The 14,710-nt window shown below is 48.8% G+C and overlaps 1 protein-coding gene across 1 annotated transcript in view; it reads right to left on the bottom strand.

Moving 5' to 3' along the window:
- Positions 1 to 3,111: 3,111 nt before the first annotated feature.
- FAM124A (family with sequence similarity 124 member A) overlaps positions 3,112 to 14,710 on the bottom strand; it is a 112,605-nt gene continuing 101,006 nt past the window's right edge. Inside the window, exon 4 of the mRNA XM_061133281.1 lies at positions 3,112 to 6,779. Within this exon, the coding sequence (XP_060989264.1) occupies positions 5,979 to 6,779 (801 nt within the window). The 3' untranslated portion in view covers positions 3,112 to 5,978. The remainder of the gene's footprint in view (positions 6,780 to 14,710) is intronic.

The raw sequence follows: 14,710 nt of genomic DNA, 5'->3' as shown, positions 1-14,710 counted from the left end.
CCACACAGACTAGACCCACGGGTAGAGCCTGCACTCTCCCAGGAGGATGTCAGTCTCACCAGTGGCTCTCCATTTGCCAAAGAGATCTGGTCTCAAGAGACCGGAGGAGGCCAGCTTCCAGGCTTCCTGCCCAGGGCCAGTGGCTGGAGATGTCCAGGGAGGCTCACCCAAAGCATGAGGTTGTGTCCACTCCTCCAGCCTTTGTAAACTCCATCCTTCAGCCAAGGAAACCTCCCAACTTGGACCAAAGTCATCACCCTACAGAGAAAATCCCTCATGAAAACCCCCTTCTGAGAACGTGATTTTATTTTTATTTTATATTGGAGTATAGCTGATTGAAAAGTTGCAGCAAGCAGGGGCTATTGTCTGGTTGTGCTGCACGAGCTTCTCATTACAGCGGCTTCTCTTGTCGCAGAGCATGGAGTCTAGGGCTCACAGCCTCACAGACTTAAGCTCTAGAGCACAGGCTTAATAACTGTGGCACACAGGTTTAGTTGCTCTGAGGCATCTTCTGGGACCAGAGATCAAACCGATGTCCCTTGCGTTGCAAGCTGGATTCTTAACCCCTGGACCACCAGGGAAGCCCGGTTATTCATTTTACATACATCAGTGTGTACATGCCAACCCCCAAATCCCAATCTATCTCTCCACCCCACCCCTTCTGCCCTGGTAACCATAAATTCATTCTCAGTTTGTGAGGAGAAAGTGATAGCATACCTCTTTGCTAAGAAAAACTTGGTTTCTGTTGAGACATAGCATCGAGGCAACTTAAATCACAATGAAATAAGGCAGTGTCACTGGAGTTTCTAATTATATTAATAAACATGAACCACTAGGCTGCTCACGTTTCCCTTTTTGCTTTGGCTTCTAGGAAATTCATCTGCAGCAGTTTTCTTTACCATTGGCATATTTCTACTCTTTCTTTCCCTTAGCCCCGATTTCCTATTTCTCTTTTCATCGTCTTATGTCACTGTAATTTCAGTGGCTTCAATACCTTGTGGAAACAAAATAATTAAATGCAGAATAATAAATGGAAGTGAAGCGCCTCCAGTGTTCATCGGGGCGGAGTCTTCTGCAAAGCAAAGGGCAGTCGCTGGCCCTCCTGGGCAAGGCGGCCACTAGGTGGCACCAAAGCTTTCCTGCAGCCATCCTTACCAGGCGGTCTGGCCTACAATTGTTTCTGTATAACAGGGTACTTCTTGGACTGTGCTAACCACGTTTCGAGTTGCTCCTCTCCACAATGCTCTGGGTATGGTTCTAGGGCCTGGGCAAAGCTAACCTAAGGGAGCCTGGTTGGCTTCTTTCAGGTGTTCAACATATAAAATCAATGTTTTCAATAACGTGAGGTGAGTCTGAACCAGATCAGGTCAACTGGGGGCCATGTGTCCCCCATGGAAGCAGCTCCATTAGTGACACCATCCGGGAGAGCAGGAGGTGGGACCCTCCTCACAAATGGAGAGTTTAGGGGGTGTGTTATGGGGGCACGGGGAAGGGGCTTTTTCGGCTTCCCCGGTGCCTGGTGACTTGTCTGAAATGAACATACTGCCCTAATGTTGGGCACATAACTGGACAATAGTTATCACACTTGTGAAATAGAAACTGACTTTTAAAAGACCCAAGGGTGCCAGCATTAATTACAATGTTTGCTTCCATTATTCACTCAGAGAAATTATGTCATTCAAAGCCATTTTGTAAAAAAGCCTTCTGTGGAAGCTGGAAGAATGTAATTCTATAAAAAACCTTTAAATTCAGGTTCTTGACTCTTCTTGAATCCATGTGTTATAACTGTGACAAAAGATGTTTCCTTTGAGAAGCCATTTTTATTCATGTCAATTTCTTGTTTCTTCAAGCGTCTAATAGTATCTGATCAGTTGTGTTTCCAGAGAATTAAAGAGGAGTGGAATACTGCAGATCATTGAGGGGCGTATTTATGTCCAGACCAGGAATGTGGAGCAATGTGACCCTGGGCATGGGGGGGGGTCAGGAAGGTTGGGGGGTGCGGGGAGGCAGCCCGTCCAGCTTTCCACTGTTCTCCTGAAATTTGGACTTGGGATCACTGGCCAGAAGTGGCTCTGATTAGTGTTCTGAGGCCTTGTGAGGGAGAAGCTCTCAACGGTTTTATTTGCTGTAAAAAAAAAAAAATCTCTTCTAGAAATTCTATGAGTCTACTCAGGTGCCTTTTACCTGGTGGATTGGAGAATTCATTCATCTAGAGAAGGCCCAGTTGGGGAACAGGAAGTACTTGGATTTCTCCTGTTTGACGAGGGGCTAGAGAGATCAGCCATGGGCTCAAGGGCCTTCCCGATACAAGGAAACACTTGGCCTCACCCGGAAGGCGCTGGATGGTGCAACTCAGCAGGCTTCCACGTGACTGCACCCCTGTCCTTGGGTCTCAGGGATCAAGCAGTCCCCAGTGCTACCACCCCTCTGTTGACCACACATCAACCCCTCCACCATCACAAAAGTCTCTTCAGGGGCTCACCATGCTCCTCCATGGGAGACCCAACTGGGGTGACCCAGGGTGGTTTCTGTAGGGCTTGGGCTTGGTCCGTTAGGGACCCCCAAGAAACATTTGATCTTTAAAGCAGATACTAAGTAGTGATACTAGTGGATACTAGGTGGATCTTCCTGGTGGCTCAGATGGTAAAGAATCCGCCTGCAATGCAGGAGACCCGGGTTCAATCCCTGGGTTGGGAAGATCCCCTGGAGAAGGGAATGGCAGCCCACTCCAGTATTCTTGCCTGGAGAATTCCATGGACAGAGGAGCCTGGTCCATGGGGTCGCAGAGAATCGGACACGACTGAGCGACTAACACTACTACACTACAGGTGGGAGACCACAGTGGAACCATGAGCAGCAGTTTGGGGAGCCTTATTTGGAAAAGGGGCAAGTAAGGGATGGCCTGTGAGCTAGACCGGGGCACTTATTAACACGACCCCTGGGGCAATGCTGGGGAGAGAAATGCAAGGTCAAGGAGACATGTTACCCATTAAACAACAAGAAACTACAGCTAAAATACAGATCTTCCATCAAGAATTTTCTTTTCCAGGAGAAAAATAATTTATGAGATGGCCTCAGCTTTTAAAAATTGAACAAATTTATTGAGCACCTACTGTATGCCAGCAGCATCTATCACAATAATAATCTGAAAGGGAGAGGATTCCCCAGGGAGTATCAGGAACCCTCCTGGATGAGGACAGCACTGGAGGTGGGTCAGCAAAGGGAGCTGAGCCCCAGGAGTGCCTCTGGAGCTCCTCCTCGCCAGAGAGACTGCTGTCTGCAGGGAGGGGCGCATCTGAGTGAGGATGTGCTGGTCCTCTCTCCCTTCTCATGTTGCGGGGGCATCTTGCATTTCCTCTTATGGAAGAGGTTTGCTGACATCCTTTGCTGTCCCTCAGTTCAGGAGACTGCACTGTGCTGCGGCAGGGGAGTCAGTGAGAAAGGGTGAAGGCAGACTGCATCTGAATTGGCTCCGAAGCATCCGTAGGGTGTGGGTGTGAATGTTCTGAGCTAAGGGTGCTGCTGAAGGGTGAAGACTGGAGGAGCCATCGCCTGGCTGACAGTCCACTCATGGATGCCCCGGTGACTTTACTGTCCTGAGCTTGCCTCCTGGTCCTTGGGGGCTACGTCAACACCTGAATGGTTAGCATGTTGCTTTGCATCCTCAGCTACAGGCTGTGAGTAGCAGCAGGTAGAAAGCCAGTGACTTTCTAGGCATCATCTCTGCAGAAAGAAGCCTCGCACTGCTCTGAGCCCTGTGGTTCTATAGTCATCAGCGTGGTCCCAGCAGCGTGTTTTCTTGGTCTTGGGCATCACAGCTGCAAAGGGATGCAGACCTCCGTTCTTCATCGTTGACTGTGGCTGAGATCTCAAGTCTCAAGTCAACCTCAGTCGAACACAAGGGCTGGCCAACTATGACTCTCAGGCCAAATCTGACCCTCCACCTGTTCTTATAAAATAAATTTTCTTGGAACTCAGCCACTTCCCTTCATTTACATATCCTTGGCTGCTTTCACACTATCATGACAGTTCAGTAGTTTCGACAGAGACTGTATGACTGGCAAAGACTAAAATATTTATTATTTAGCCCTTTATAAAAGTTTGCTCACTCCTGGTGTAGAATTATAAAAGATCATAATTTTATGTACTTAAATCAGAGTACAGTATTGTCATCTGTAGTCCTGAAAGGGCTTCCCTGGTGGCTCAATGGTAAAGAATCCACCTGCCAATGCAGAAGAGAGAAGACACAGGTTTGATCCCTGGATTGGGAAGATCCCCTGGAGGGGGCATGGCAATCCGCTCCAGTATTCTTGCCTGGAGAATCCCATGGACAGAGGAACCTGGCGGGCTATAGTCCATGGGGTCACACAACTTAGTGACTAAACAACAACAATCCTGGAGTGTCCGGGCTGTTTGGGGTAGGAGAGAAGGTTCTCATTACAGGGACGGCAAAGACTTTGGCTCGAGTGTGATGACTAGTGAGGGCTGCTGGGAGGATTGTGTTGAGGAGGATTCTGAAGGCCCATCTGGGCTGGTGTGGGCGCTTCCAGGGAGGTGTAAACTGGGCCATGAGTCATCCAGGCAGGAGCACCAGGGTGGGACGGGAACTCGGCAAATCCACACTCTTCTTCTCCAAAGGTGCACGGCAACCAGGGACAGCTTGGTGTGGCTCCCGATGCCAGCACTTGGCACTGCTGAGGGTGGGATTGTAAACATTCCCTTGCTGGAGTGGGAGAGACGTGAGATTTGAATACCATTCACGCTGCGACAGAGGCAGGCGACCACAGGCAAGACCAAGGTCAGGTCAGAGCTCCAGCTTTAACTCAGGCTCCTCTGCACATGGGCAGCAGTGTTGGTTCAGGACGGCATCTTGTGTAAAGCTTCCCACTTGGAGAACAGGGGAGGGCATTTATTACTCAGTGCCTGATGAAAACACCAGTTAAAATTGTTACAAATTGTTTAAAAATGAAAAAATGACAATGCATGTTTACTGGAGAAAGCAGTATAAAAAGTGGCCTATTTACATATATCTGTCTAGATAGCCCTTAAATTGTGGATTTAAACATGGAAGCATCTTACGAATACCTACCCACTAAGTCTAATATCCTACTATCCCGTAACCCCCATGAAGGATTTTTCCTCAGTGGTCCAAATAAATCCAGGTAGTGGTCTTCTGTAGACTCCGACTTGTTACAGTGTATGTGTTTGAAAAGTGCATTCAAATCTAGTTCTTGGAGCTCAGATCGTATTTTAAATGCACCAAGAGTCTGTTATTCGGGCTCAATCTGTACAAAGCTTATTAGCCACTTTTGCGTAAATGCTGATTTTTGGATGGTGCGTGGCATCACTGTAGTGATATGAGTGCTGAAGTGAGGTCTTACTGTAGTCTGATATATATCTACTGTTTTACTAAGGTGACTCTTTTCACTGCAGCAGTTCCTAGAAATCCTCAGGGCCACTGCTCCCTGGTAGGGTAAACGGAAACGGAGAATCCACTAAGTGGACATCACAAGCACTGACCTCTCCTCCAAGTTGCTTGCTATCTTTCTCACATTGAGCATTTTGGCTTTAGTTGTTTTTCCTTCATGTCATGAAAAATTGTGCAATCAGCTCCAGCTGACTAGGTTTTCTTTTCAAATAATTATAGGAAGCATTTAAATTATGTAAGTGCATTAAACCATATCCCAAATGGAATTGAGTATTTAAAAAATATATTTTATGACCTAAAAGTTCGTTGAGAATTTATTTGCATAAAAATCCCAGTATCTTTATTGACTCTTAAAATGCCACTGAGCGTCTAGAAATACACCTCACGGGTGAGAAAGGCTGGCCTGCAAGGGTGTTAGTGACCCATGAGACAGATCATCGGACTCCAGACGGGCCTGGGGGAGCTGGGCTGAGAACACGATGGCACCAGACCCCAGGAGGGCAAGGTGGGACCTGAGCCTGTGGCTCTGAAAGACACGAGTGGGGGGTGCTCAGATGTAGAATTCCTCCGTGTCATTGTCCCCGCATCCGGCCAGCACCAAGGGTGCTGGGACGTCTCTGCCAGTCTGCCGGGCCTGGGTGGCATCGGAAGGGAGTTCTGGGGGTGACTCTGTGAGCGAGGAGGTGTCCGAAGCAGGGGGAGCAGCGATGGCTGTTGCCGAGGAGCCCGAAGGCCCTTTGAAGAGAGGGAGGGTGGCCCAGGGGGCCCCCGCGGTCTCGCCGCCCCCAGTGGGCAGGGGTCCTTCTCTGAAGCCCCTGCGCTCTGACCAGAGGCCGCTGCCTCGTTCCGGGGGGCGCGGCGCTTCCTCGGGGCTGCAGAACCTGCTGGGTGCCGAGTAGGCAGAGACCACGGACAGGTCGGAGGAGGAGAGCCGCAGCCCGGTGTCCACGTCCGTCTCCTGGGCCCCCTCCAGGTCATCGATGGAGAGGAGGTGGCCATGCCCCGGCTCCGGCGCCTTCTGCCCCCCGCCGCCGGAGCTTGCAGACCGCTGCGCTTCCGCCGCGGAGGCTGGGGAGGGGTCTCCAGTGGGCAGACAAAACAAGGACTTGCTTCGCTGGAAAGACCAGGGGAGGCATGGAGGGCAGGTGGCTCGTCCGGCAACTTCCTGCGGGTGCCTGGTAGATGGACCTGCCTGGCCGAGCCCCGGGTGTGACGCGTCCAGTGGCGGCTGCGGGCGGCCTGGGGTCCGGCTCTGCGCGGTGGCGCGCGGGGAAGATGTGGAGCCAGGTTTCTGCTCTGAGGCCTGGTGAGCCCTGCCGGGTTTAGGGCGCTTCCTGTGCCCCTTCTGTGCCTGCAGGGGCAAGAGGGGATACCGTTATCAGTGTTGGCCTGGGGGTCCACCTGGCAACGGGGATTCATTGTTAAACAGAACAGGAAACGCACTTTCTGATGGTTGGAAACTTCCAGAACTGTCTCGGCAATAAAGCAACGCCAGAAATGTCACTGGGGCTTCCCAGTGCCCTGGTGGTAAAGAACCCGTCTGCCAATGCAGGAGACATAAGAGACAGGGGTTCGATCCCTGCATGGGGAAGATCCCCTGGAAGAGGAAATGGCAGCCCACTCCAGTATTATTGCCTGGAGAATCCCATGGACAGAGGAGCCTGGTGGGGCCCAGTCTGTGGGGTCGCAAAGAGTCGGACACGTCTGAGCACATACACATACATACAGAAATTTCATTCTCCAAATTCTGAAATGAAGACAGAGATTGCAGAGCTTGGGGGAAAACAGATGGGATTTCTTAGTCTGAGCAGACGTCCCCGAACCCAGGAGGAGAGGCAGTCCCTTGTCAGGACAGGGAATAGGACCTCTTCCAGCGCACACACAAGGATACTCCATGGATTAGCGACAAGCCTGAGGCCTGGCTGAGTGGGACAGAGGACACAGGGATTACCATTCCATGTACAGAGGATGCTCGAAGGGTCTGCTCCCCTCTGGCCGAAGCCCCAGCATTTGGACATGCTCCCAACCGACGACAGGGTGGAAATGTCAGGATGGGGCTTGATCCTAGTGCACGTGTGACCATCGGGACACATCCCAGGGGCGGCCCTTGGTTCAGGGCGGTAAACCTTCGTTGAGTGAGGGGCTATCAGGAAATCTGCAAGTATTGACTTGCTTTAGGAAACACTGACTCCTCTGGGCCCCCTTTCAGAAACTGCAAGGGGAAGGGGACAGCTGACTACTGACCAATCCCGTGGATGCCGCCTAGGGGCGAAGGCAAGCCCCCAGGGGTCAGTCAGTTTCATCCTTCAGCAGCTCAGCCCTGACCTCCTGTTCTCTCCCCCACCTTCCCTGCAGCTCTGCAGGAGTTTCTGTTGCACAGAATTAATTGGGAACCTCTCTTCCAATGGATGTTCCCACCTGGGGCTGCTGCTCTCAGGTTCCCCCCACCCAGGTCTGCTCCCCAGGCCTCTGGGCCAAACTTACTATGCAAAATTTCAGTTAAATAATGGATGTGGGGACAGTGATTCTGGTTCTGTCTAGTATAGGATCATTTCATTTATTGTTCAGTTGCTCTTTTGTGTCTGACTCTTTGAAACCCCATGGACTACAGCAGGTCAGGCTCCCCTGCCCTTCACCATCTCCTGGAGCTTGCTCAAAATCATGTCCATCAAGTCGGTGATGCCATCCAACCATCTCGTCCTCTGTCACTCCCCTCTCCTCCTGCCCTCAATAAATTTCATTTATGAATTTCCAAATAAAGAATTTTTTTTTTAAACACTCAAGTACAGTTTACTCCAAGGGATATTTCCCAGCTCTCTGCAAGATTCTGAGACCCTGGCCCTACCCTGGACAGCACACACCCCCGTCCCCCTGTTACACAGGAACCTGGTCTTCCCACAGCCACTTGGGAAGTTTGGTTCAACGTCCTGTACACCTGTTTGTACCTGTTACAGGTAAAGGAGGGGAAACTAGAGTGAGGAGGACTGTTTCAACCACAGGAAGCACATTTCATTGAAAGGACAGGAGACAAAAAGAACTCAGACAGGAGCCTGTGATGACAGGCACAGTGCTAGGGTGGAGGGGGAGAGGCCATGCCTTTCCGTGGGGCAGAGGAGTGTCCGTGGAGGCGGGCGTGGACATGGGCAGCTGTCGTGCTGGTGGGAGAGAGAGGCCAAGACAGACAGAGGCTGACACTTGGCAGGTAAGCGAGGGAGTTGTGAAGGGCAGGGAGCCAGCAGTCTGAATGATTAGAGACCAGGTGCATGGAAGTCAGTGCTGTGGGTCAGCCTGGGGCTGGAGTCTAATAGTGGTCAAAGAGACCCTGACCACCTGGGTAAGAAATCCACAATCTTATCCTTTTGCTGGGGTCATATTCAGTCTTGATTATGTCCCCCCCCCCCACCCCCGCCATAGGATCATTCCTTTCATTCATGAGATCTTTGCTTAACTTCAGATATTTCTTAATCCTATAAATAGACTTATTGACTCATTTTTTTTCCCCTATCAATATTAAATGAGGGTCTTTCCTGCAGAGCTTCTCATCTAGACTGCTTAAGCTTTGACTGGGTTATTAAAGGTGTGCTGACATGTGGGTCTCTTTCAGTGGCAGCCTCTTGCCATGTAAATATTATCATTTTTTATGTGCTCTGATGTGGAAAAGGTCTGGAGGACCAGGCAGAGATAATTTTGAATAAGACAAGATATTGAACCCCCACAAGTAACAATGCAACATTGAAATGTATTGAAGTAAGCCACGATGATAAGTTCAGTTCAGTGGCTCAGTTGTGTCTGACTCTCTGCAACACCATGGACTGCAGCACGTCAGGCCTCTCTGTCCATCACCAGCTCCTGGAGTTTACTTAAACTCATGTCCTTCGAGTCAGTGATGCCATCCAACCATCTCATCCTCTGTTGTCCCCTTCTCCTCCTGCCTTCAATCTTTCCCAGCATCAGGGTCTTTTCACATGATCCAATTCTTCACATCAGGTGGCCAACGTATTGGAGTTTCAGCTTCAGCATCAGTCCTTCCAATGAATATTCAGGACTGATCTCCTTTAGGATGGACTGGTTGGATCTCCTTGCAGTCCAAGAGACTCTCAAGAGTCTTCTCCAACACCACAGTTCAAAAGCATCAATTCTTCGGCGCTCAGCTTTCTTTATAGTCCAACTCTCACATCCATACATGACTACTGGAAAAATCATAGCTTTGACTAGATGGATCTTTGTTGGTAAAGTAATGTCTCTGCTTTTTAATATGCTGTCTAGGTTGGTCATAGCTTTTCTTCCAAGGAGCAAGCGTTTTTTAATTTCATGGCTGCAATCACCATCTGCAGTGATTTTGGAGCCCAAGAAAATAAAATCTTTCATTGTTTCTGCTGTTTCCCCATCTATGTGCCATGAAGTGATGGGACTCGATGTCATGATCTTAGTTTTCTGAATGTTGAGTTTTAAGCCAACTTTTTCACTCTCTTCTTTCACTTTCATCAAGAGGCTCTCTAGTTCTTCTTCACTTTCTGCCATAAGGGTGGTGTCATCTGCATATCTGAGGTTATTGACATTTCTCCCAGCAATCTTGATTCCAGATTGTGCTTCATCCAGCCTGGTATTTTGCATGATGATAAAGTGAGTGGCTATGTGTGAGCTCTATTGGAATGCAAAGGAGGGGGGGTTGATTTTATAGAGGGGGGAGGCAGCATGGGGAGAGGGTAGAAAAAGCTTGCCTTAAGAAGTCACGCTTGGACAAAACCTTGGAAAGTGGAGGAGGGTTTTGCCAACTGGAAGGCAGCGGGCATGGCATGGAAGGGCACATAGGCACAGAAGCAGCCTGCGCGGAGGCTGGCTCACTGAAGCAGAGGTGAGCCCTGAGGACTGAGAGGAGCCTTGCCAGGGGATGCGTATATATATCCTTTTTCAGGTTCTTTTCCATTTTTGTTATTATATAAGATAACTGAATATAATTCACCATGCTATACAGTAAACCTTTGTTATTTTATGGGGCTTCCCTGATGGCTCAGATGGTAAAGAATCTGCCTGCAATGCAGGAGACCCAGGTTTGATCCCTGGGTCAGGAGGATCCCTTGGAGAAGGAAATGGCAACCCACTCAAGTATTCTTGCCTGGAGAATTCCATGGACAGAGGATCTGGTGGGCTAAAGTCCATGGGTCACAAAGAGTTGGACATGACTGAGCGACTAACACTTTGTTATTTTATAGATGATAGGGTGCATCTGCTAGTCCCAGACTCCTAATTTATCCCTCTGTCATGCCTTCCCCTTTGATAACTGTTAAGTTTGTTTTCTATGTCAAGGAGTCTGTTTCTGTTTTATAAATAAGTTCATTTTTATATCATATTTTAGATTCCACATATAAGTGATATCATACAATAGTTCTCTTTCTCCGACTTACTTCACTTAGTATGATAATCTCTAGGTCAATACATGTTGCTGCAAATGGCATTATTTAAAAATTTCTTTTTTTGTGACTGATATTCCATTGTATGTATGTACCACATCTTCTTTATCCATTCATCTGTTGATGGACATTTACATTGCTTCCATGACTTGGCTATTGTAAATAGTGCAGCAGTGAACACTGGGATGAATGTATCTTTTTGAATTAGTTTTCATCTTTTCCACATATAAGATTGCCCAGGAGAAAGATCGAGGGATCATAGGTAAGTTGATTTTTATTTTTGTAAGGAACCTCCATAATGTTTTCCATAGTAGCTGTACCAACTTACATTCCCACCAACATTGTAGGAGGGTTCCTTTTCCTCCATGCCCTCTCTAGCATTTGTTATTTGTAGACTTTTTGATGACGGCTGTTCTGACTGGTGTGAGGTGATACCTCATTATAGTTTTGACTTGCATTTCTCTAATAACTAGCAATGTTGAGCATCTTTTCATGTGCTTTTTGGCCATCTGTATGTTGTCTTTGGAGAAATGTCTATGTACGTCTTTTGCCCATTTTTGATTGGATTGGTTTTGTAAACAATTTTATTTATTTATTTTTGGCTGTGCTGGGTCTTGCTGCATGGGTTTTTTTCTCTAGTTGCGGAGACCAGGGGCTACTCTCTAATTGCAGTGCCCAAGGTTCTTATTGGGGTGGCTTCTCTTGTGGATCATGGGCTTCCGTGGTTGCGGCTCCTGGGCTCTAGAACACAGGCTCAGTAGTTGTGGCACATGGGTTTAGTTGTGCCGTGGCATGTGGGATCTTCCCAGATCAGGGATTGAACTCGTGTCTCCTGCATTGGCAGGCAGATTCTTTCCCATGGAGCCACCAGGGAAGGCTTTGATTGTTTTTTATTTTTTTATATTGAACTGTATGAGCTGTTTGTATATTTTGGAAATTAAGCACTTGTCGGTCACATTGTTTGCAAATATTTTCTCCCACTCTATAGGTTGTGTTTTTGTTTTGTTTACAGTTTCCTTTGCTGTGCAAAATCTTGTAAGTTTGATTAGGTCCCGTTTGTTCATCTTTATTTCTTCTGCCTTGGGAGACTGGCCTAAGAAAATATCACTTTGATTTATGGTAGAGAATGTTTTGCCTATGTTCTCTTCTAGGAGTTTTATGGTGTCATGTCTTATATTTATGATAAGTCTTTAAGCCATTTTGGGGTTTCCCTGGTAGCTCAGTTGGTAAAGAATCCACCTGCAATGCAGGAGACCCCAGTTTGATTCCTGGGTCGGAAAGATCCCCTGGAGAAGGGGTAGGCCACCCACTCCAGTATTCTTTGGCTTCCCTGGTGGCTCAGCTGGTCAAGAATCTGCCTGCAGTGCGGGAGACCTGGGTTTGATCCCTGGGTTGGGAAGATCCCCTGGAGAAGGGAAAAACTACCCACTCCAGTATTCTGGCCCGGAGAATTCCATGGACTGTAGAGTCCATGGGGTCGCAAAGAGTGGGACATGACTGAGCGACTTTCACTTTAAGCCATCTTGAATTTGGGTTTTCTTTTTTTTTTTTGTATGATGTGAGTGAGTGTCCAAACTTCACTGGTTTACAAGCAACTGTCTAGCTTTCCCAGTACCACTTTCCTCCATTGTATATTCTTGCCTCCTATGTCGAAGATTAATTGACTCTAGGTGTGTGGGTTTAATCTGGGCTTTCTATTCTATTCCATCGATTATACATCTGTTTTTGTGCCAGTCCCGCGGTGTTTTGATTATTGTAGCTTTGTAGTATTGTCTGAAATCTGGGAGGATTACTGAGCCTCTTCATCCTCAGTCTCTAATTCTGTGAGTGTGTTGAGGGGGCAGAGTGTGTTTGAACCCATGACCTGCTGGTTCTCTTCCTGCCCATCAGGCTCTGTATTGAAATTCTTAAGCTGTTCTGCTGAGGGTGGCCTAGGGACCTGAAGGTCAAGAGGAACAATTGTAGAGATTTCTGATGGTCTAAATTACAGATTTTTAAAGAATACAATGCAAAACACTTTTAGTACAGGTTGTAAGGTATGGTTCTCCTAAAGATCACACTCCCCTAGACCATTCTATGTGTGTTTTTTCAAAAATAATTTTATTTATTTTTGGCCATGCTGGGTCTTCATTGTTGCGTGGGCTTTTCTGTAGTTGTGGTGAGCAGGGGGCTGCGCCTCTAGTTGGGGTGAGTGGGCTTCTCATCGTGGTGGCTTCTCTCGCGGAGCACGGTCTGTAGGGCGCACAGGGGCTGGGCAGTGTAACCCCCTGGACTCTAGAGCACAGGCGCAATAGTTGCAGCGCAGGGGCTTCGCTGCTCCACAGCATGCGGGGTCTTCCCAGATCAGGGATCAAACCCGTGGCCCTTGCCCTGGCAGGAGGATTCTTCATCACTGAGCCACCGGGGATGCCCTCTATGTGCATTTTCTGTGCACGGGGGCCTTGCTGAATTTGGTGAGGAAGGTGCTGAGCCGAGCTGGTTCCTCCTGGGGGTGTGATCCACTCCCCAGGGCTTGCTGCTCTGCGCTCAGCATCCCTGGGACCCCCAGCCCAGCCATTCTCTATGCCGTGCTGCTCTGGTTAGTGACCCATCTTCTCTGCAATGCTCTGTGCCTCACGCGGGAGAGCCTGCTCAGCACACGCCCTACCCCAGTACCCGGCACGTAACAGGACCTTAAGCGTGAGGGAAGAGTCCCAGCTTGGGGTGCGGGTAAGGAATGGCCCCCGAAGGCCCACTTGTGTCAGAGGTGTCACAGCTGGGTAGCTGTTGAAGAGAGAAACCGATTTTCTCAATCATTTGAGTTTGGCTAAATAAGAGTGAAAGTAAGTCATGAGGTTCTTTAGACAAGGAAGTCCTCAGATATGGAGGCTGCTTTCAATGGGGAGACAGTGTTTATTAATTAAAATGCTGAGGGATTTTCCTGGCTGTCCGGTGGTTAAAACTCCATGTTTCCAATGCAGGAGACAATGGGTTCGATCCCTGGTTGGGGAACTAAGGTTCCCACATGCTGTGTGGTGAGGCCAAAAATTTTCTTTAAAAGTAAAAGGTTATTTATTTATTTTTAAAAAGATATCTATCTTATTTTCCCCAAGGGCTGATTCCTCTAATAAGTACGTACTACCCTGTAACTTGCATCTTCAGGGTCTTATTCAAGGGGCATGTTCTGGGTGAGGCTGTCTGCAATCTAAATTTGTCTGAAAAAAGGAAGCCTCTGCGAACATTGCTCCATGAGAAGCAAAAGGCCAAGGTTCCCATGTGAGGAACTGCTTGGGGACGTCTGAACTCTCCACTACCAGAGACAGAGTGGGGTTAAATTTGACTTTAAGTCAGGAGCAGCTGGCAGAGGGTGAAAGCTCGATGGGTTTTGCGGAGGTTTTCGTCACTGTGCTTATTGAACGGAAACCTGTCTGTGCTCTTATTTTCCCTGCATCAGGAAGGCTGGAGTCCAGATCAACCCTGATTTCTGCCTTGAGGAGAGGTGGCATCCAGTGTTTTCCACTGGAGGGGTGCCCACGTGCACCGTGGAGGTGCCTGCTGGGTGGGTGGGATTCCAGTTGGCTGGGGGCCTGCAGGACCCTGGGGTGGGGAGCTGCAGGAGGGTGGCTGCGGGGCTCCCACTCCCCCCCCCCCCCCGGCTGGGTCCAGGAGATGTGGTGGTTTCCTCCAGCTCCGCCTGGGGGCAGAGACGGCAGCATCTAAGAGCAGGGTCTTGTCTGTCTAATGATAACTCACTCGTGCAAAGGATGCCTTTCTTTCTGTGTCCCTCCCCTGGCGAGGACTCTATTTCCGGCCGCTCTTGTCTGCCTGTCTGACTTGACCAGAAGCACTAGGAGCTGAGAATGAAGCATCACAGATGCTTCAAGAAGCTCTT

The sequence above is a fragment of the Dama dama genome, chromosome 30 (assembly GCF_033118175.1).
Source record: "Dama dama isolate Ldn47 chromosome 30, ASM3311817v1, whole genome shotgun sequence".
Classification (NCBI taxonomy): domain Eukaryota; kingdom Metazoa; phylum Chordata; class Mammalia; order Artiodactyla; family Cervidae; genus Dama; species Dama dama.
Note: the sequence above shows the minus strand (reverse complement) of the source record. Positions and strands in the feature narration are given on the sequence as shown.